A 21,312-nucleotide genomic window follows, 5' to 3' on the forward strand; every position below is an offset into this window, starting at 1 on the left:
CTTACCTTTTCAGAACCATTTAACCAGTCACTATTTGGCTTTTTTTATTATTATTAATTCCTATTACTAAATTTAAGTAATTGGTGGTGATTCTTTGTAAAATTGTGGCTGTGTTTCCACCTGGCTAGGGAGAAATCTCTATGTTAGTTTTATAATTATCACTAAATCATCTAATTTCTTTGCTTTTAAGAGTTCCGGCCAGGCATGGTGGCTCACGCCTGTAATCCTAGCACTCTGGGAGGCCGAGGCGGGAGGATTGCCCGAGGTCAGGAGTACGAGGTTGCTGTGAGCTAGGCTGATGCCACAGCACTCTAGCCCGAGACTCTGTCTCAAAAAAAAAAAAAAAAAAAAAAAAAGAAGAGTTCCTAGAGCAATCTCTTAGACCTGCATTTGATAAAAGGTATGCTGAATCCACAACCAGAGGCTAATGCCAATAAACTGAGCCAAAATATTATATGAATATTTTAATGCAAAATGCTTAACACTTAAAATTAGCGAAGCTTCATTTAAATTAAAATTCCATTTAACTAAAGATGGTTAACCCCAAGAATTGTACAGTAGTTGATTTCTGCCATATAATGCCAGTCCTATGCATTATAGTAAGAACTGCATCATCAGCTGTCACTTCTTCCATTGCTCTTCTGGACCGTAAGAGAAGGGAGAGGGTACTCGGACAGCAAGCAAAATACAACCCAAATAAACTGCGCAGTGATTGCTAATAGTCATAAATCCATTTTGACTAAGCTGTCCATCAGGGAATAACTGCAGGTGTTGTTCCAGAGCTGACATGAGGTTTTTGTTTTTACAGCCTGGTAAAATTGCTGCACTAGGTGAGAAGTCACAGTTTAAGGATGCATGTTCAGTAAATAGTTACTACATATACACATTTAGTGTCTGTAAACACTAGAAATATACATTAGACAGAGTACCCTCACAAGTCGGGTACAGTTTAAAAAAGAAGATGAGGTAACACGAAATCTCAAAGTCCACAGGAATCCTGCCTGAAGAGTTTGAACAGCTGCCAGTAATTCACTTCCAATGTGCAGGGATTAAGGTTTGCCAAAACCGGATTCACTGGCTTTCAGCATTGCAACTGCATCTTTAACTGCATGGTAGATAACATTCTTCACCTAAAACAATGGGAGAAAATATGGTCATTTTATCCTTGTATTGAAAATCTGTTTTTAGGAATAAACTTGTCTACCAATTTTATTACGTTCTCTCACAATTTAAAACTCAGTATTCAATAGGAAAGGTCAGTACTAGAAAGGGTCCTGGGCTGCTTCAGACCAGTATTTCACAAACATTTTAAACCCACTCCTCCTCTGAAGAACTTAAAAGCTCATTCTCTCCTTTCTACAGGCTTTGATTCCACATAAACCTACCCAGCATGAGAACAGGGAGAGGCAAATTCCAAGGGATAGTTTTATTATTTTTCATAGTATATATACTTCCCCGATTTTCCAAACATGAAATTATGTTACATAATTCACTACTGAAAGTCTTTTTAAAATACCACGCCCTCAGATCCCTTTCAATCCAGAGATTCAATTCTGCTCTACCTAAGGCTGATGAGAACATTGCAGCACTAAAAGTCGAACACTATGTTTAAGAGTCCTGACTGGCAGCTGGACCATGATCAAAAGTCAGATCTATTTACTTTCAGTACTAAAGCCTTTCTCTTTGGGGATAGTCCCTTACAGAGCCTAAACAATATCAAATCAAACCAAGGTGAGATTTCTTCTAGGTTTGTTCCTCCTTCCCTTAAGTAGATAGTAGAACGAGATAGAAAGCCAGTTCATCAACTCACTGTACTGAGTGTGATATGGCCAAGTTCACTTACTCTCTATATAAGGTCAATAAAGGTCCATGAAGCCATAGCCAGAGAATGCTAAGAATCAGTGCTATTTTTACCTGCAATTTATCTTCATGATTGGTGTGAGTCTGTGACAGATAACGGAATTCCTGAGTAAGCCAGAAGCAGTGTTTAACATGCTCTGGAGAAACAAAATCTTCAGCTACTTTGATACAGCTATATAAGTTATGAACCTGGAAAACACCAAACCATATCAGTAAAAAAAAAAAAAAAAACCTCAAAAATTCATAGTATAAAAAGAATAAAGATAAAGGAATGATTCTTGCCTGATGTGGAGCTCCTGCTGGGATAAACACCACATCCCCAAGAAACTGTACAATAGCCCAGCCTTGAACTCCATACTCTTGATGAAGACGCTTTCTTAGTGATCGGTCTAAATACCAGCTCTGATCATGAATAGGATCATGGTCTGCTGGGTTTTCTTGACCTTGCTCTTCTGATACCTAGAATACATTCAAAATATTATGCAACTGAGCAACATGCTAAGGCCCAATAGGGCACTTTTTCCTTTGACTAGTGTTGGCAGTTAGCAAATGGCATGCCTTCTTCAACTTAAATGTCTCCATTGGCAGAAAAACTCAAGTAGTACTCAAAGACATTAACAGAATGAATCAATAAAAGAATGACAAAGAAAATGTGGCTTCTCTGCTATTATTTCCTATAAACCATGACTAGGAGTCTCTGCATATTTTGTAAATCCTATATTTGGACAGTATTTTGGTCTACACTTCTAAGTAGGCTCAAGTTCCTTAGAAATGAAGTTGTTTTGTAGTTATTAAAAACCTATATTCACTTAACAGTCTGACTTATAAAACAGTCCCTAAGTTAGGTACAGATTATATTTGTTTATTCTAGACCCAGTATCTGGCAAAGCATAGACTTAGAATGACGTTATCAAAGGAACAACATGGTAACCAGCAGGTTATCTGGAAGACTCAAATGATCCTTAGCCAGGAATACCTTGATTCAAACAAATGCTTGTTAAGGACCTACTTGGTGCCAGGTAATGGGCTAGGAGTGTTCATACCCAAGCCTCATTAATAACTGAAGAATATCAGCCAAGACCTGGGTTGCAACCAGCAGTGTTTGTGCCAAACAAGTTTAAAACTGAATATGCCCCATCAGTTGCCTAGAACTTCCACCACAGAGCCCTTGCTGAACAACCTGCCAACTACAGGGAAAACCTAGAATGTTCCAAATCCCTGCATCCCTTGCTAATGACAAGTAGGGACTCTTACTATGTGAAAGTAGACAAAACCAATAGGGACTTCAGTAACCCAATTAGAACATGGCTGCTCAGGGCCAAGGATTGACATGTGAACTTCTGAAGTACTCAGATTCTCAAGGCAATAAAAACAAATGACAACTGCTGGGAGATAATTATAATAGATGAACCAACGTAGAGAACAAAAATCTCCAAATGCACTATAATATAAAATGTAGACATAAAAGATAAGCCTCCTCTTTTTAGAAATGTGACCCTCATCATTTAGAATCCTTGTTTCTTAACAACTACCTTCAGCCTATCCAATCTGATATGCATAGATTGCACTTTTGAGATTGTGACAATTCCCCAGCAAGCCAGTCAGATAATTTATAATACTGCTATTTTCTATGCCTCTGTTTACATGCCATAGGGTAAGGAGCACACCTTTTTCAGGAATTCCCTTATCTTCTCCGTGTCCTTAGCAGCATATATGTGCCAGAGTGCTCCTGGCTTCTCTTTTCCTTCAATAAATCGCTTTATTGTGAGTTCATCAGAATCTCCGTCTTGGATGGTTTTAAGGACTTCTAGAACAAGAGAAAGCAAATATCAGACCACAGGCCCTTCCTCAGAGAGTAAGCCCCACTTTTATGCTCAGTACCCTACCTTCTTCTTGCTCACACTGTCCTTTAGGAATTCCCACATAAACCATGACATTGGCTGCATCAGAAACATCTAAGTGAAGGTTTGTTGTTCCATATTTCCGATCTTCTGGAGTGATCAATCCTGTTAAAGGAAAATGCCTTAAATTTACTGAAGACAACAAAGGCTGCCATAGTCTTTCCACTCCCTGGGAGACACTTGGTCACAAAATTTAAAAGCTGCCTCTCTAATCATGCAAAATTAAAAGAAAAATATTTAATATTAAGTTCCTTTATCCTTTCAACTTTGAAAGAAAATAATCTCTTATCAAATATTTGATTATAAAAATAAAAAACAACTCCTAATTCTAAGACTTCTGTTTCTGGTAATTGGCAAAGTAGGTCCCTGATTGACCCTCTAGCTGAGAACTAAAAATTCTTGATGAAATAATTGCAAAAAAGATTTTTTAAGTAAATCAATGTGCTGGCAAGAAAAGAAGGAATACTTGGGGGCCAAAACAGCAGGAAACGGGAGGAGTAAAGAGGGCTCTTGAAGCTGGGATTTGCCGAAAGGGTATTTGCTTAATCAAGTGAGCTCAAGCTTTGGTTGTTACCATAGTCTAGGAATGTTCTAGGACAAAAGACAAAGCCCAAGGTCCACTCACAATGGGGAGCCTAACAGAAAGCCCCCACCCACACACACATAAAGCCGGGACCTCAAATGCCTACACTGAGTGCAAGAGGAAACACGCGTTCCTTGTTCCTCTCGACTATAAAAGAGGGGTGAGCCAGGATGAGTGGTCCCCTCTGTTTAGTCTGTGGATCTAATTCTTTACCCAGAGGAGAAGGTTAACCTTGCTTGACAATCACCCCAAAGCTCATTAAGCCATGTAGTCACCTTGGGCAGCCCCATCCTGACACTAGGACTCTGCTTCTTGAACTGGACAGCAGAAGAAAGCATGGATTGCGGTGAGCAAGCAGAGGTCGTTTTCTGACCTGCCAGCCTCTGAAAGGCCCTGTGCTGTTTGCAGGAGGGCTTTATCTCTGGCTTGCCTAGGGCTGTGGTTTTAGAGAAACTATACTTATGAGGGGGCACCTCATCATTCCAACTGGGGACAAGGGCCTAAGAAGTTCTGGAGCAGGAGAAAGCAAATATTGCTTTTTTTTCTTTTTTAAAATAAAAGTCCATGGTGTTTCGTCTCAGGAGCCCTGCATGCTGTTGTAACTGGAGGATGAGTATATGGGGAGTCACTGTACTAGCCTCTCAAGTTTTCAGTATGTGTGGAAAATATTTCCATAGTAAAAAAGTAAAATTTAAGAAAAAAAGCAATTAACAGGATAGAAATAAAATGAATGAAATTAACATAGTTATACTAAATGACAACATGGATGAATAATAAAAAGTCTGATTCTATTTATATAAAATTCAAAATTAGGTTAAAAACAAAATTGTGCAGGAACACAAATCGATATGGTAAAATGATGAGGGAATGATGAACACAAGCTTCAGGACAGTGTTCAAGAGGAAGCACAAGAGGAAGGGGCTAGCACTGGGAGGAGGAGTGAGGAAAGGAGAACAGGTCTCAAAGCCTCATGAGGGACTGACGGCCTGCTGGTGTGGCCAGTGCCCCCCTGAGTAAAAGTGAGCTGTACGAATAGAGGAAGGAATGATACCGCCAGCCACCTGCCCAAAGTCCATCTGACCCCAGCCACGAGTTACGGCACATTGATAAAACCAGACTGTACACTGAGGGAATCTGAACTCAGATGAAACCAAGATTACAAAAGCATAATGGTCACAGGGAAAGGATTCCCAGAAAACAGAAAATCCTGAATCAAAACACCATCGACTTTTATTAAAAAATATAAGCTGAAACAGTAGACGCTGTTGGGTGACAGGGCACTGGGGTATGAAAAAGGTAGGGAGATGGGCTCTAGCTTAGAAGTCAGGAGACCCAAGAAGCCCCAGCCCTGCCACTAGCTGCCCCTTGGAGATCCTGAGCAGGTCAGTGTCCCTTCTATTGTCCTCAGATCCTGGTCCCCGTTTGTAAAATGGGTGATGTTGTTAGAGTTGGAGAGAGGCTGGACTCTGTGATCTCTCCAAAGAGCCTTTGCACCCTACTTTGACTGACTGAAGAGTCGCAGCTCAATCACCCTAACGACCTCTCTTTAATGATGTTTATGATATGGTATATGGTATCTGAAAATGAACACATTTTCATTTTCAACCCCTAAATGCTTGCTTCTGGATGGGAATAATTTTGTCCTAGGAAAAGCTTTTATAGAGTAACACTGCCCTCTATTAGTGTCTAGGGGGAAAGACCAGCTGCCAAACTAAACCAATCAGGTAACTTATTGTGAAAATTTCTCAGATAGCCACTCCTATCCTATAAAGCATGAATTATCACTATACAATATTATACCACATACTTTATTGGAAAAATGCTTTCATATACGTAAATTTATTATAAACCCCCACTATAATAAGAGTGTGCCTGAGATCCCAATCATCTAGTTGCTCTGATCAGGCTCTGAAGGGCTCAAAGGAAGGGAACTCAGCTAAAGAACATGCTGCGGCCCCACAGCATATGAAGGGCTCACTAACTGGGACCTGAGAAGCAAGGAACAGGCAAGAGGACTTCTTCCTGTCTTCTCTCCCACACACCATTTCTCACCCTACCCTGGCGGAACTATCTTGGGTATGTAGACCAGTGGGAGCTTCCAAACAGAAGCACCCCCCTCTCGGAATGTTCCCTACCTACCCTCCTGATGGTTCCCTCCTGGGCTGACTCAACCATAACAGAAGAACTGTGGGCCTGGGGTTCTGATCCTTCCCCATACCCACCCCCAGCCAACAGTCTCTGGAGAACAAGGCAAAGACACCAACAGATTTTGTCCTTTTTGAGTAGGACACCCTCAGGTATAAGAGACTGGAAATAGAAGATGACATGGAAGAAATTATGGGAGGAAGGAATAAAATCAAAGAAATAATTTCCAAGAGGATGGAAAAGTAGAGGCCAAATAGTATAAAAGAGTAAATGAAATTCACTGCAAGATTTAAACAAGTGGAATTTCACTCAATAATAAATTGATAAATAACTTCTTCAAAATGGCTAACTTTAATCCAGCCCTAATTAAAGATCCTATGTAAAACTGGTCAAGATCACAGTAATAATGACAAAAGACGACTTTCATAAATGTAGAAACCAATCTTTATCCCAAGCAAACCTCTCCTTCCCTGCTGGACAGTTTACTGAATCATGCCCAAATAATTAAAATCCAATTCAAAGGGTGCTTTCAATACTAACTTAAGTAATTAACTTCTACCCACCAACATAGAACACTGCATTTAAGTGTAGTAGGCGTTAAAAACAGCTAGAATGCTAGCAGATTGACCTAAATGTCCATCAACATTAAAATCATTAATAAAATTATATTCTTTCCATGAAGTATCATGTAACCATTAAAAATTATCATACTAAAGACTACCAAGCAACACATAAAGATCTTACAATATAAAACTGGATATAGAAAAGAGAAAAATACAGAATTGCATATGCCCTACAACTGCAACTATAAAAAGGAAATACACATACACACGGCCAAGAAATGAAATAAGTAAAAATGAAGTGTTGAGTGTTAGGATTGTAGATGTTTTCCATCTTTCCCTCCCCATTTAATCAATTTTCCAAACATTTTGACTTGTTTTATTTCTGTTTTAAAGTTAGCCATTTCCTACTTACCATAAGCATTATACATCTTGGGACCCAGATCTGGACGAACAAAGTAGTTTGGCAGTCTAGAGGCCAAGTTCAGTTTGCCATCTCGCCTTGTGTACTCAGGCAGTGGGATGTTGGCCATCAGATCATCAAACCTAGGACAAGAGAAGCAGGAATTTGCAAAATAAGCTTGCCTTTCTAATTCATTATTGTGTGACTTGTTTTGTTCCTTCTATATCAAAAGGAACAAATATATCTGTGATCATGAAGATGAGATAGCTATTAATAATACTTAAGGTTAGAATTATAGTAGTTACGAACAAAGATGGCTTCTTTCTCTCCTGCACCACACAAATGCATCAAAATCACCTGGAATATTTCAGACAGAAGATCTGAGCAATATATTCCTGATGATAAGTGAAACTCAGGGATATATTACTCATTAGTTGTTAGGATCCTTTTTAAGGTTTCAAACTCAAAGCAGGAAAATGGATCTACTGATTAGATGTCTTATTGTCTAACTCAATGATGTAAATGTATTATACAGAACCCTGACAAGTCTGATCCCATGACTGCCTCCAAACTAGCCTTGCAAGCCTAAGTCTATAGTCAACCTCTTCTCTAGCAGAGCACTACCACGGAGCTTTCATCAGTGAGCCAGATCTAAAAGTCAGTAACTTCTTCATCTCATTTAAAAATACACACACCTCCAAAGATTATAGATTAGAAATAAAAAATCAGCATCAGCCGGGCACAGTGGCTCACACCTGTAATCCTACCACGCTGGGAGGCCAAGGCCGGTGGATCATTTGAGCTCAGGAGTTCGGGACCAGCCTGAGCAAGACTGAGACCCTGTCTCTACTTAAAAATAGAAAGAAATTAGCTGGACAACTAAAAATATATAGAAAAAAAAATTAGCCGGGCATGGTGGCGCATGCCTGTAATCCCAGCTACTTGGGAGGATGAGGCAGGAGGATTGCTTGAGCCCAGGAATTTGAGGTTGCTGTGAGCTAGGCTGACGCCAAGGCACTCTAGCCCGGCCAACAGAGTGAGACTCTGTCTCAAAAAAAAAAAAAAAAAAAATCAGTACCAGTAAAACTATGGAACTTTCATATTTCCCTGAAAACTATTGCTCACTACCATAAAAAACAATTCATTCCAACAAGTCAAAATCATTTCTCCCCACCTTCATAATCATACCTGGAAGGCATCATATCTCTAAAATCTTCTCCTGGTGGCCAGTCCTTAAGTTTCAGTACCATTGGTTCTTGTTCATTTTTCAAACGATCTGAAAGATAACCAGAATAAATGAATTGTTACTATTCATAGCTCAAGAAACAGACCAAAATAAATGACAAATTAGCATTCTATGCCTCAAAAATGCAAACAAAACATATTTTTATTTCTATAAAATTTTCATAACCTGATACATTTAGAATTTTTTTTAATATTCCCCCCCTGCCAATTGCCAACCATTTTATTTCTACAGTATCAGAAATGCATTTGTACCGAGGTGGCAGCAAGGTGCAGCAAAATAAAGATCACCAACTAATAAATTTGGATTGGAGTCCTGTCTTTTCTAGATGCATATTAAATTGTAATTCATTTTTTGAGATTCAGCCATTCCCTTTTGCCCAGTACACTATAGGAGGAGATAGACACTAATTTTAAACTCCAAAATCCTGGAAAATGCTGATCTTTAATACATACTTGGAACATCTTCAAATCCATCCCAGAAGTCTCCTACTGTGGCTCCTGTGATGATTTCATTGGTCCTGCAATTAACTAGATCGACTTCCTGCTCACCAAACTCTTTCTTGAAGGATTCAGGTTTCCAAAGTTCAGCGTTCAATTTATGATGCACTCCTGACACCATCACTGGCTAGAAGAGAAGGAAGACTTTAGTCTGAACTCCCCCAGCTCTGTCCCCATGCTTGCAGGCAGTCCCTCTTCAAACTGCTGCCAGTTTGTTTCCATGTGGCTGGCTGTCAGTCTCAGATGATGAAGTGACAGCTTAGGCTTAGGTCTCTGAGCTCCCAAAGCATCTCTAATCTTCACCATTCATCTGCTCTGTACCACTTGCTCTCAAACTATATTAGTTAGCTTCTAGAAGAAAAGATCACCCTTCCAATTCAGATCCCATTACTCACAGCAAGGCCCAGGGCCAAGCAGGGGATATAAAGGAGACAAGGGCCAGCAGGAGTGTCCAGTCCAAAGAGGGGTGATACCACTGTCCTGCCTGTTACTGCCAGGAAGGAAAATGGACATGACGGTGCTGAGTCTTTTGGCTAAGACAAGCCAGAAATCCTGATACTTGTGTGAAATAGCCTAACTTTAAAATATTGGCAATAAGTTTTTTTTAATATAAAAAATTTACATATGATATACAATCCAAGAAAAACCTGCTGATAGACTGTATTCAGCCTATCATTTTGCATCCTCTGTATTAATGATTAAATGAGCCGAAAAAACATTTTTAGAATTTTTTTTTTTTGGTTAAACTCTCACATTTTTCTATTTGGCAATTCTCCCAAATTCTTGTCAAAGAGCAAACTGTTCCTTCAGTGAGGCCTCCATTTAGCCAAAAGGAGAAGCCAAAGATCTAGAAAAAAGAACCAAAACAAGAAAGCACAGAAGCAGGCCTAGGAAGTCTCCTAAAGATATCAACCAAAACTTAAGATCTAACAATGCTGCCCTTTAAAGCAGACTATACACTGAATCCAACATGAGGCCACATGGCTTTGGCCACCTAGAAATGCCTTCAGTACGAGGTTTTAATTCATGGGAGAGGGATGCATGACTTTTTATCATATTTTGTCTAATCCTCTGATACGGTTTCGATGTTTGCCCCCTCCAATCTCATGCTGAAATCTGATCCCCAATGTTGGAGATGGGGCCAAGTAGGAAGTGTTTGGGTCATGGGGGCAGATCCTTCACGAATAGCTTGGTGCCTTCCCCGAGGTAATGACCAAGTTCTTGCTCCATTAGTTCACATGAAAGCTGGTTGTTTAAAAGAGCCTGGCACCATCTCCTCTATCTCTTACCCCTTCTCTCACCATGTGACACATCTGCTTCCCCCTTCACCTCTGCCTTGAATGGAAACTCCCTGAAACCCTCACCAGAACAGACTCTGGCACCATGCAGCTGGTGCCTGCAGAACCGGGAGCCAAATAAACCTCTTTTCTTTATAAATTCCTCAGCCTCAGATATTTCTTTACAGCAGTGCAAAACAGACTAAAACATCCCTTAAACCCCATCAGCCTCTTCGTCACACTCCCACTTCCCCTGTTGAGGTTTACCACACAAGAATCACTAAAGCCTGGATGATTTCATCAAAAATCCAATGATTACTGGTTGGAAGCAATCAAAGTCTGATTGGAAAAGACAGCTCAGGAATGTCTGCTATAAAAAATAAAACTCACAGTCAACACCCTGCCCTGATTATATTCACTCTAAACAATAAAGTATAAAAACAGGAGGTAAAGGAAATGCCACTTATATTTGAGAGGGGGAAAAAGCTGCCGTGGAATTGTGAGAGATCTGCCAAAGGAACTGAGCGAGAGGTGTGAACTGAGCTGGGAGAGCAGAGGCCCCTATTACCTGCCCTTGTTTCCAGCACTCCCTAAACACATTCCAGTTGCTCTTGTTGTTGGGATCTTGCAAGCACAGCAAGCGATTATCACACAGCCAATAGTGAGGAGTGTCGAAGCCCAGAATGCTGGGCTTGATCGTCAGTCCTTGAGGCCTTTTGGATAAATCGGAGGACGTCTTATTTTGCACCAAAGAGGCAAAGATGTCGTCAAGGATTTTTGGTGTATTCTTGAGTCCATTTTCTGTCTGAATTTGAGAAAGAACACAAATCTTAAATATGTTGCTCCTGACCACCAAAAAATCCCATCCCTATAATGGCAGGATAAGTATATATTATATATCCAGAAAAGAGTCCATATACAAATCCAGAAAAGAGTCCAAGCCAGGACCCTCAGGCAAAGAGGCATGTCTCCTGTCCCTACTTGACATCACAAGTCATAGAACTGTGTATAGGAAAAAGTGTAACAGGAAAAAGTAGCCTAGCCCTGAATTACAGTCCTGTGAAACCCATCAGTCAATGACTCAGCCTTCTGTACCCACAAAAGTAAGCATGGAATTCATAGCCCCCTTTCTAACTTTCAGTTTCAGCTTCTCTAGTATCTTCCTGTTCTGTCTCTACTGAACTTTACAAGGTGGAGGACAAAAAGTAAAACAAGCACATACCTTTCCTGTAGAGGAATTCAAGAGATTTCGGAGGAAACCAGAATTATTGTTGCTTACAGGTGTCAAAATTGTGCTGTTAAAGGTGTGGAGAACTGTGCTGGATTTGCTCAAAGGCGGAAGGGGTGGAAGGCATTTGATTTCATTCTTTAAAATTGGCATGGTTGGCTGTTTTTCTAAAATAAAACCAAAAACGTCCAGATGAAAAAGCATTCTGAAAGTCAAATCCCTTATTAGTATTCTTTTAGCAGAAATACTTTAGAACTTGGTTTTCATTTACTAGAATCAAAAAACTTAATGGGATAAATACTAATGATATTATTCATTTAGACAAGGATTCCCAACTGATGTTAAAACACCAAACATCCAATGTTCAGATAATACTATGGTAAAGCTATCTTTTAAACTTTTATTTTCTATTTGTTTGGTTTGGGCATACAAAATACAACCGATTTTTATAAACTGACTTTGTATCTAGCAACCTGGATAAATATATTTAGTAAATGTAGATCTTTTGGGTTTTCACATGTATTGTCTACAAATATCAACAGTGTTATCTCCTTTACATTTTTTTTTTTTTTTTGGCACTGGCCAGGACTCCTTGTACAATGCTTAATGAAGTAGTGATACAAGTAATACAGCTGTTTGGGTTCATTCCTGAACCCAAAGTGAAACTGTTAAAAACCTCAACCAATTAAAAAAAAATTCAACCATTATTTATGATGTTTGCTGTCAGTTTTTTGTTGAAACTCTTGATTAAGGACGTTCCCTTCTACTCTTAATTTGAAAGTTTTTTTAAAAATCATAAATAGGTATTGAATTTTACTAAATGTTTTTCTGCATATTGTCACATGATTTTTTGCCTAAATTTCTGAATGTTAAACTACACCTGCATTTGTGAAAAAATCTTGCTATATAATTGCTTTGTTTGTGGTGTCAAATGTGATTCACTAAAATTTTGTTCAGGATCTTTGCATGAAAGAAATCGACCTGCAATTTTTCTCTCTTGTTAACACAGCCATAAAGCAGAATTCCCTAAATTTTAATCTAACTCTACCTGATTCCAAAGCCTCTGGTTCTTTATACTATCGTCAAGCATCCTGAGACAACAGCACAGATGACAAAAATAAAACTAAAGCCAGTACATTCCAATTTAGACAAAATAGGAACTATACATATGGTAAGGATAGAAAGGTGAAAAAAATCACTTATTAAAACAAATCTCAACACACTCCATTCTTGCTGTACACAATCTCAACCTTACGTGGCTCAGTGGTAGAATTCACAATCTCAACCTCACCTAGAGTTTTATCAGCAGCCAAAGTTCTCCTCTTTGGTGTGCATTTCAACACACTTTCATTTGTGGCAGGTTCCCAGATGACTACATGGAACCACATCCCATTCCACACAACTCCTAACCACTGTTCTCACAGCAACTGAGATTACCAAGTCCCTCTATGCATGGACTAAAGTACTCAGGAACAAATTTGAAAGCAGAAAACACTCACCCTTGTTTTCCTTATTGACATTCCCGCTGGTTAGGTCTGTCAGCCAGTTTAAAGGAGATGTGCTAGCTGGACAGGCAGGCTTCATGCTGCTGGCTGGCTTGGAGGCTGCTTCCCCACCTACAGTGGCTGGTTCCAACACTGAGGGATTCTGCTGGAGCACAGCACCAAGAGTTGGTTTTTCTCCAGTTAAGGAAGTCTGTGTTAAGTATAAAAGGAGAATTTTGCATAAGCTAAAGAATGACACTTTCTCTTTTTACCTTTTTCCCTAACAGCCCACCAGTAAGAGGTAAATATCCAAAAGAAAACCACCTAGTAAATAGCCCTGGATATCACCACAGCTGGAGTAATCCTGCAATAGTACCGAACTACTAGGTAGGAGAGATGTTGACAACTTAAATAGAGCAAGGTATTTCCCTTTCCACCCCTTTACCAACCAGCCCATGCTGGTGCATCTCCCCATCACTCCATGGACCACGTTGCTTCAAAATGACCAGTTTGTGCCTATCTCCCCTGTAAACTCATCCCAGAATCCAGAATAGGCACTCAAAACATGGTTGTCAAATGACTAAATGACAGGCTGGAAAGGTAAAACCGTGATTTCAAAAGGAAATAGGATGCAGAAAAAGAGAATATGCTCTTTTGATTTAGCTTTAAAATGAGATGAGGAGCTCTTAAAAGAACTTATAAACTTAAAAAGAAACCTGGAAAGAGCACATCACTTATTCTGTTACTTAAAAACCTGCCTTGACAACTCAGGTAGTGAGTTTATACATACATGAGAAGGAAAGAATATTCAAATTCCTTATGGTCGAGGCCCTCCCTTTATATGTGATGTAATTCTGTGGTGCCCAACCATCAATATCATTTATTAGTCCTGCAATATCATTTATAAAGAAGCTGAAGTACATAAAAATCAGCTCATTTGAGCCAAATTAACACAACTAGAAAGTGGCAGGAAAGGAATTCTAATTCAGTTCTGACTCCAAAGATCACAACTCTTCTACCCTCCCATGCTGCTTTTGACATCACAGCCCTATAAAAATGTAAATTTCTTGTTATTAAACACAGTGTAGGATAATGATTACTGGGAAAGGGATAGAAAGGGGACAACAGGGGGAGAGGGAGGACAGGGATGCGACTTGGAAGAGGCATACGAAGACCAAGAGAATGCACATTTTTTACATTGGTTGATGGGTACATAAAGGGTCATCATTATTTCCTTCAATTCTTCATAAACATTATAGGTAAAATATATTTAGGAATGTAAAAAATTTTCAAACTAACTTGAAAAATTTTCAGTCTGCAAAACACATGAGAAGTTTTTAAAAACCCACACAAATTTGATAGCAACTTATCAGGTAGACTATAACACAAGAGGTTTATCCTTTATCAAGAAACATAAATGTAAAACCAACTATAAGAGGCCACAAATGAGGTCCACAAAAGTTATATGAAGAATGAGAATGGGTCCCTGAAATGTCACATTACTTGTATGAATTCTCCCTCTCTCTCTCTCTCTCCTAACAGCTGTCCCCAGGTTCCTTTCAAATGCACCATAGAAATCCTTGGGTTATTTGAAAAACAACCAACAATCAAAAGGGATGGTGAATCTGGCATGAACAGCAATACCTGTTTTAGGTCTTCCTTTGAGGCTGGCTTTGAAAAGAGTTTGAATTGCCTGTTTGAACAGGGACAATTTGCCTTTATTCCCCATTTTGCTCTTACAGAATGAACAATATCTCCAACATCATAGAGGGCTAAGAAAAAAAAAAAGGTGGGGGGGCAGAGGTAAACATTCGAACAAGTGTATTAGGTACTTTCAACTTCAACATTACGGAGCAAAAGCTGGCATTTCCCACAGGATTACTTTTCCCACTCCCTCCTTAGAATCTTGCCACAGAGGGCTTCCCCAAAAGCAATTTCTTTCTGCTACAAAACTACCCACAAGACCTTAATCAGAAAGTGTTAGGGGCATTATTAAATACACTTCTGGACAACTTATAGTACATACTAAAATAAAGTTAGCAAGTAATTACACTATATAAAATAAAACCAAACTACCATGAGTTAACCTATGAGTTAACCAAGACAAGGGGAAAGAAAAATCACTGCACCACATGGAATACCTTTTCCAGGAATGATCTGTGTAGGCATTAAGTTCTCTGGTTCATGTATCTGACTCTTCACACATCTTAGCCAAGAGAAAGTCTTGTAAGCAGCACCTGCAAATAACTGACTTGTAGTAACTGTTCGTTATGGACTCTGGCCCCATGTGCTTCAGACATCTATCAACCACAAATCAATGAAAGGCTTGATTTAACTGTGTTAAGGGGGCTAGAGGAGAAATTCAGTCAGTTCTCACCCTGTTGGCAATTCTTTCTCTTCATCCGGTAGCAATCCACACACACTCCAAACCCACACCGAGGACACACCCAGTGCAGGTTGAAGATGGTAGTGTCGCACACATCACACATTTCTCGAACACCTTTCACAGCTCTCTTCCAAGCAACCTGTCCTGCAAAAATCAATGAATCACTTAGTGTTTTACTGGGGATGGAGAGGACTTCTGAAACCAAACATGAACAGTAGAGAGAGTCATCATTCCTCCTTGTGACTAGAGTTCCCGTTAACTCTGTTCAGCCTTCGTGGCAAATGCTGCCTCCTCCATGAAGCTCTCCTGGATTCCCTCAGCACGCTCATCAATTTGTATGTGTACTTCAGACTCACACCTCTTCCCATTGTACATATGCAGCATAGTTTTACCTCCCCCTAGGAGACTGGACTCTGTTCGGGCTGTGCAGCAGTAGTTACAAAACTGGAGCTCAGGCACAGGTATCACAGTAGTGGTTCTTAACCTTTTGAGTCATGAGTCCCTTTGAGAATCTAAAGTCAGCATCAGCCAGGCTTTCTCCAAGGGGGAAAAAATTTTACTTGGCTCCAAGACCCCTATAGTCAGCACAGTGCATCAGGTTATTCACAGATGTCCTAAATCTACTCAAACTGCCCACTGAAAACCTCAGGGTACTTAGAGGGTCTGGAGGGAGCAGCACATTAACTTAGTGCAGGCACAATGGTCCAAGGTCAGTTACTTCACCAGTGAGATTCAGAAACTTGATTTTGCCAGTGGCAGGAGTGATGCAGGCACCCAGGACTGACTCACACTAATCAAATACCCAGCAGGTTAAGGTACGACCTAGGATTCTACAAAGCAGGATTTTCTTTTCTAGTAGCCAAGACCTAATTAATTGGAGAGAGGGTCTTCCGGGACCAAACAGGCCATCAGACCTCCCCCAGCATGGCGGAGTACCAAATCAGGAATCAGAAAGCTTCAAGAAGTATACACAAAGGGAGGACATTCTCGTGGGTCACAGAAAAGCCCAATGTCTGCTGACCAGAAGACTCCTTTCCGTCAGTCAGTCAGTCAGTGTTGTCTCTCTCCCTACAGAGCAACACTGGATCAATGCTGAAGCACTCTTGTTCTATGAAGAATATCTTTTTCCTAATCCAGTCTGTGGTTAATTCATCCTTTCTTCAGACTGAACATAACCCAAATGACCAAACTCCGGTTTAACACCAGATTAATCCAATTGCACCAAATCAATCCATTTGCTGAGTAAACTGCCATTTTATTATAATGTAACAGCCCTATGCACAATAATACATAACAGTTTTAGGCATTCTACAAATGAGATCTTGTGAACTTCACCTAGGTCACTCTGATTAGACTATTTTACTAGAAAGTACTCTTAGATCTCTTAGCCACCCATTTAATGATTATTTGTAACTGAAAAGACAGAATAAAAGTATAATGGTCAAGATCTGCTTCCTAATCTAAGGATCAGAGGGCAACCCTTCTGGGTATGGTGGCATCTTTCAGTAACACTCACAGTGAGTTTCTCTTGCCAATCTGATTGGCTTGTCACAGAGGAAAGAAAGAAAGAACAGGATAATAAAAAAGACAAGGAGGAAAAGGTTAATCACATTTAAATCTTCAAGGAAGAGAGTTTCTTAATTATGCTCTTAAAAGACAACTGTGCCTTTTACTCTATGGAAAAAAATGCATTTTTCAGATGACTCACCTTTAGCAAAGAAAAAACCATCACGTATTTAAAACAGCCTTGCTTGATTCAGGAGCAAAGCTACTAACACATTTCAAAAGTCTTTTCACTTTGTAGACATGTATATACCACCACTAGACGAGTCACTTAAGAACTTGTCTTTCAATCTACTACTTTTATTTAAATGTATTTAATAAAGAAACTTTGTATCTCCACTGAAAATGGAAAACTAACATCACTTGTCCTAAATAGATTATAGGAGAAAAAAAGTTAAGAATCTTCCTAAACTTATTAGAGTCTCTATTACCCCAAAAGGAACAGAGTTGTTCTCCAGCTGCTTTCTTTCAGTATGACTCTGGTTGCGCCGGGAGCTCACTCCTTGTTCTCTCACCCATCTCTGGATTTCTGCTTCTGGGAATGCCCTAATTCCTGTTCCTTGAACTCTGAGATGTAATCATATACACACCTATCCACTACGTTATTGTTCTGCTTAAGCTAGCTTCAGTTAGTCTCTGATGGTTACAACCGAAATCTCACAACTGGTATGGATGCTGCTTCCCTTCAACATATTTGATTACGCAAAGTCTAAAACAAGGAATGAAAGGCTTCACTTTTAACTTTCAACCATTTGGGAAAGATTAAATGATGGGAAAATGTGAGATTTATAAGACAGATGCTCATGGTGCTTCTGGCTGGATATCTCATTTCTACAGAGCCACACAGACAGGAAGAGGTTGTGTTGTCCTCCCAGACATCCTACTGTGAGATGTCATGAAGGAGTTCTGGCTCTAACGTGTCGCCCACGCTGGTCGCTGTGGCTTACTGGGCTGTAAGATCAGTGTGAGAGTGCTCCTAAAGAGTAGGGTCACAGACACAGCAGAACTTCCAAGTACTCCCTTCAAACCTTGACAACCATTTTTTTTTTTTTTTGTTTTTTTTTTTTTGTTGTTGAGACAGAGTCTCACTTTGTTGCCCAGGCTAGAGTGAGTGCCGTGGCGTCAGCTTAGCTCACAGCAACCTCAGACTCCTTGGCTTAAGCGATCCTACTGCCTCAGCCTCCCGAGTAGCTGGGACTACAGGCATGCGCCACTATGCCCGGCTAATTTTTTCTATATAGATTTTTAGTTGTCCATATAATGTCTTTCTATTTTTAGTAGAGACGGGGTCTCGCTCAGGCTGGTCTCGAACTCCTGACCTTGAGCAATCCACCCGCCTCGGCCTCCCAGAGTGCTAGGATTACAGGCGTGAGCCACCGCGCCCGGCCGTCAACCATTTTAATCTAAGTTTGTTTCCATTCTCATGCCTGGGACCCAGCCCTGCAGACTCTCAATCAGTGGGTCTGGGGTAGAGCCTGTCCATTCTTATGAAATATATTCCTGATTAAGAACCTTTGCCTCAAAATAAACCAACCTGAGACCTCATCCCCTTTTGGTGAGCCTGCACTGCTGCTGAAGCTGTGCCAATTCCATTGCCACCTCACCTTTACCTTTCCTATCAAAAGGAAAAATGCGACATCATCATATCGAAGTCATCTAAACTTCTGGGTGAAAATGAAACCATGCAATCGGGACTTAGGTGTTAGGGACAAAAATCAAGTTGGATTCAAAAATCCTACCCCCTAAGAGATGCTCTTACTGTGTGGCTCAATAGTTGACATAGCTTCCTTTTCAGAAATCACCATTTGACAGAAGTGGTCTCCAATGTTGGCCAAGATATACTTTGCTGTGTCCAAATCAGTCCCCACAACGTTTCTGGTTAAAGGTAACCACAAGCCAATTGCTTCATTGTCATACTTGTTTGGTGTTAAGAAGCCTTCTACCCGCAACACACCATGTTTGTTGAACTGTAACCTAGGGGAAGCATGAAAAAAAACAGTGTGTATATATGTATAAATATATATATATATATATGTACGTACACACACACACACACACACACACACATACACACACCACTGATTTACATCTTGTAGTTACTAATTTTCTTTTGTAGCAATGGAGTCTCACTATGTTGCCCAGGCTGGTCTCGAACTCCTGGCCTCAAGCAATCAGCCTCGCAAAGTGCTGGGATTACATGTGTGAGCCATCATGCCTGGCCTATTTAAATACTATTTAAATCAATAAAATTCTTCCCAGTTTTCTGTAATCTCTATGGCTAATTATAGCCAATTATTAGTGGCAATATTAGTAGAAAGATAAAAAAAACCTTAAGATTTCCCCCAAGAGACAGGCTAGAGAGAGGGAGCAGGTACGGGAGAAGGAAGGAGGAAGAGAGGTGTATTGTGCACTCAAACCAAGATATAATCACACTGCTTCCAGGGACAACTGTTCAACCTGCTGGACTGTGGACTTAGCAGCAAGGACAATCCACAAGTTACTATAGAAGTAAGGCAATAACAAACAGAAGGTGATAAATAGTCTGATCAGATTTGAATACAACTACTACTTAAGAATAAAGCTCAGCAACAGAAGGGCAATGAAGGAATGACTATGTTGATCTGTGAAGTACTCAGTACTCAGCTGAAGCCTAGCTTCACACTACTGTGTAAACTCCTGGAATGAGAAAAAGCATTAAAATGAGCCTCAGGACCGAAGAAGTTGAGTGAAAGACAGAACACTTTTTCAGTATTTGTTTTCAATTTCCTATATCCCTTGAATGTTTTTTATAAGCTATGTACTAGTTTTGAATTTTTAAAAAATACAATATTTCTAGTTAGAGACATAAGAAATAGACATCGAGAGGATTGCTTGATGCCAGAAGTTCGAGACCAGCCTGGGCAACATAGCGAGACCCCCGTCTCTACTAAAATAAAAAAATAATAAATTTTAAAAAATAATGATAGACATAAAACAATGGCATAGACTATGATAAATACCATGACAGTCATTAAATCTTATAGGAGCAGAGAAGGAAATATTGACTATGCGTTTTGTGGGGCTAATGTGAAGAAGACTTCATGGTGGAGGTAGTAATTGAGCTGGCCTTGGAAGAAAAGGTAGATAACTAGGTAAAAAGAAGGTATGTCCAGGAGACAGTATTAAGGACAAAAGAAAGAAAACTACAGGTGAACTGGGTGACAATAGACTAATTAGATTAGACCAAAAGATTATTCAAATAGGTAAGAATCAGGAAGAAGTTGGAGAGGTAAGTCGGGATCAATTGCTGAAACCTTTCAACATTTTGCTGGGGACTTTGATTTTTTCACTAGGCACTATGCAGCTATCAGAACTCTTTGAGCCTGTGAGAAACACACAAATTTGTTTTAGAAAAACTATTTGTCCACAACAGTGTAGAATGATCTAGAAGAACAAGAGACTAGGAGTTGCATAACAGATGCAAAATTATTTCAAGTAGCCCAAAAAGTGCAAGTTGTTAACTGAAATAGTCATAACACTAAAGAATATATTTGAAAACATTTCAAAGGGGGAGGTAATGGCAACAGGACTTGGCAACTGAGCTTTACCATAGAAACACTATCCCTACTCTTATTTTATCTGCAGAAGAGTTTAATGAGAAATAAACTTGATAAGGAGACTGAGGACAGCCTCAATCTTCACCCTCAGTATCAGGGGAAAAAAGTTAAATTATGATACTCTTTTACCAGAGAAGTGAGTTTGTTCCAGTTTCTACTAGACTGGCTTCTAATATGCAACATTAAGCAAAAGTACTCTTCCCTTTAAAGAAGTCTAAAATGGAAAAACAGCTAAGTCATAAAGTCAATGATTTCTAGATGGTTACAAAAGTATAGTTTTTTTAAAAATCTCTAATATTACAAAGAATAAAAGAAAGAAAAAAATTATACCCTTCCCTAAAACACCCTTGCAACTTAAACCAAACAATCTCTCATCCAGTCCAGTTATACCTTTTACATCAGAGGAGCCATAATGGCATGAAAACGAGTCTATAATAGGAACACAAAGACTTGTACAAAGCACAATCATTTCATGGTTTTTCCAAAATGTATATAAGTACAAATGCATAGGCATCTTAACATACTTAACCTGTATAAGAAAAAGTTCTGAGAGTAAGTAGAATAGAACTAACCTTTACTGAGA

The 21,312-nt window shown here is 39.6% G+C and overlaps 1 protein-coding gene across 3 annotated transcripts in view; it reads right to left on the reverse strand.

The window, feature by feature from the left end:
- Positions 1-449: 449 nt before the first annotated feature.
- Positions 450-21,312, reverse strand: part of KDM3A (lysine demethylase 3A) — a 50,554-nt gene continuing 29,691 nt past the window's right edge. For 2 of the 3 annotated variants that reach the window (XM_069494311.1, XM_069494312.1), the window contains exons 12-26: positions 18,893-19,107; positions 15,562-15,714; positions 15,326-15,421; positions 14,829-14,956; positions 13,200-13,395; positions 11,695-11,867; positions 11,041-11,277; positions 9,151-9,322; positions 8,641-8,728; positions 7,465-7,595; positions 3,747-3,866; positions 3,528-3,667; positions 2,143-2,319; positions 1,915-2,049; positions 450-1,130 (exon numbers count right to left, since the gene is read on the reverse strand). In XM_069494311.1, coding sequence (XP_069350412.1) covers positions 1,050-1,130; positions 1,915-2,049; positions 2,143-2,319; positions 3,528-3,667; positions 3,747-3,866; positions 7,465-7,595; positions 8,641-8,728; positions 9,151-9,322; positions 11,041-11,277; positions 11,695-11,867; positions 13,200-13,395; positions 14,829-14,956; positions 15,326-15,421; positions 15,562-15,714; positions 18,893-19,107 — 2,242 coding nt within the window. In that variant the 3' untranslated portion in view covers positions 450-1,049. The remainder of the gene's footprint in view (positions 1,131-1,914; positions 2,050-2,142; positions 2,320-3,527; positions 3,668-3,746; positions 3,867-7,464; positions 7,596-8,640; positions 8,729-9,150; positions 9,323-11,040; positions 11,278-11,694; positions 11,868-13,199; positions 13,396-14,828; positions 14,957-15,325; positions 15,422-15,561; positions 15,715-18,892; positions 19,108-21,312) is intronic. The other variant, XM_069494313.1, reaches the window with a different exon arrangement.

Source organism: Eulemur rufifrons, chromosome 19 (assembly GCF_041146395.1).
Source record: "Eulemur rufifrons isolate Redbay chromosome 19, OSU_ERuf_1, whole genome shotgun sequence".
Classification (NCBI taxonomy): Eukaryota; Metazoa; Chordata; class Mammalia; order Primates; family Lemuridae; genus Eulemur; species Eulemur rufifrons.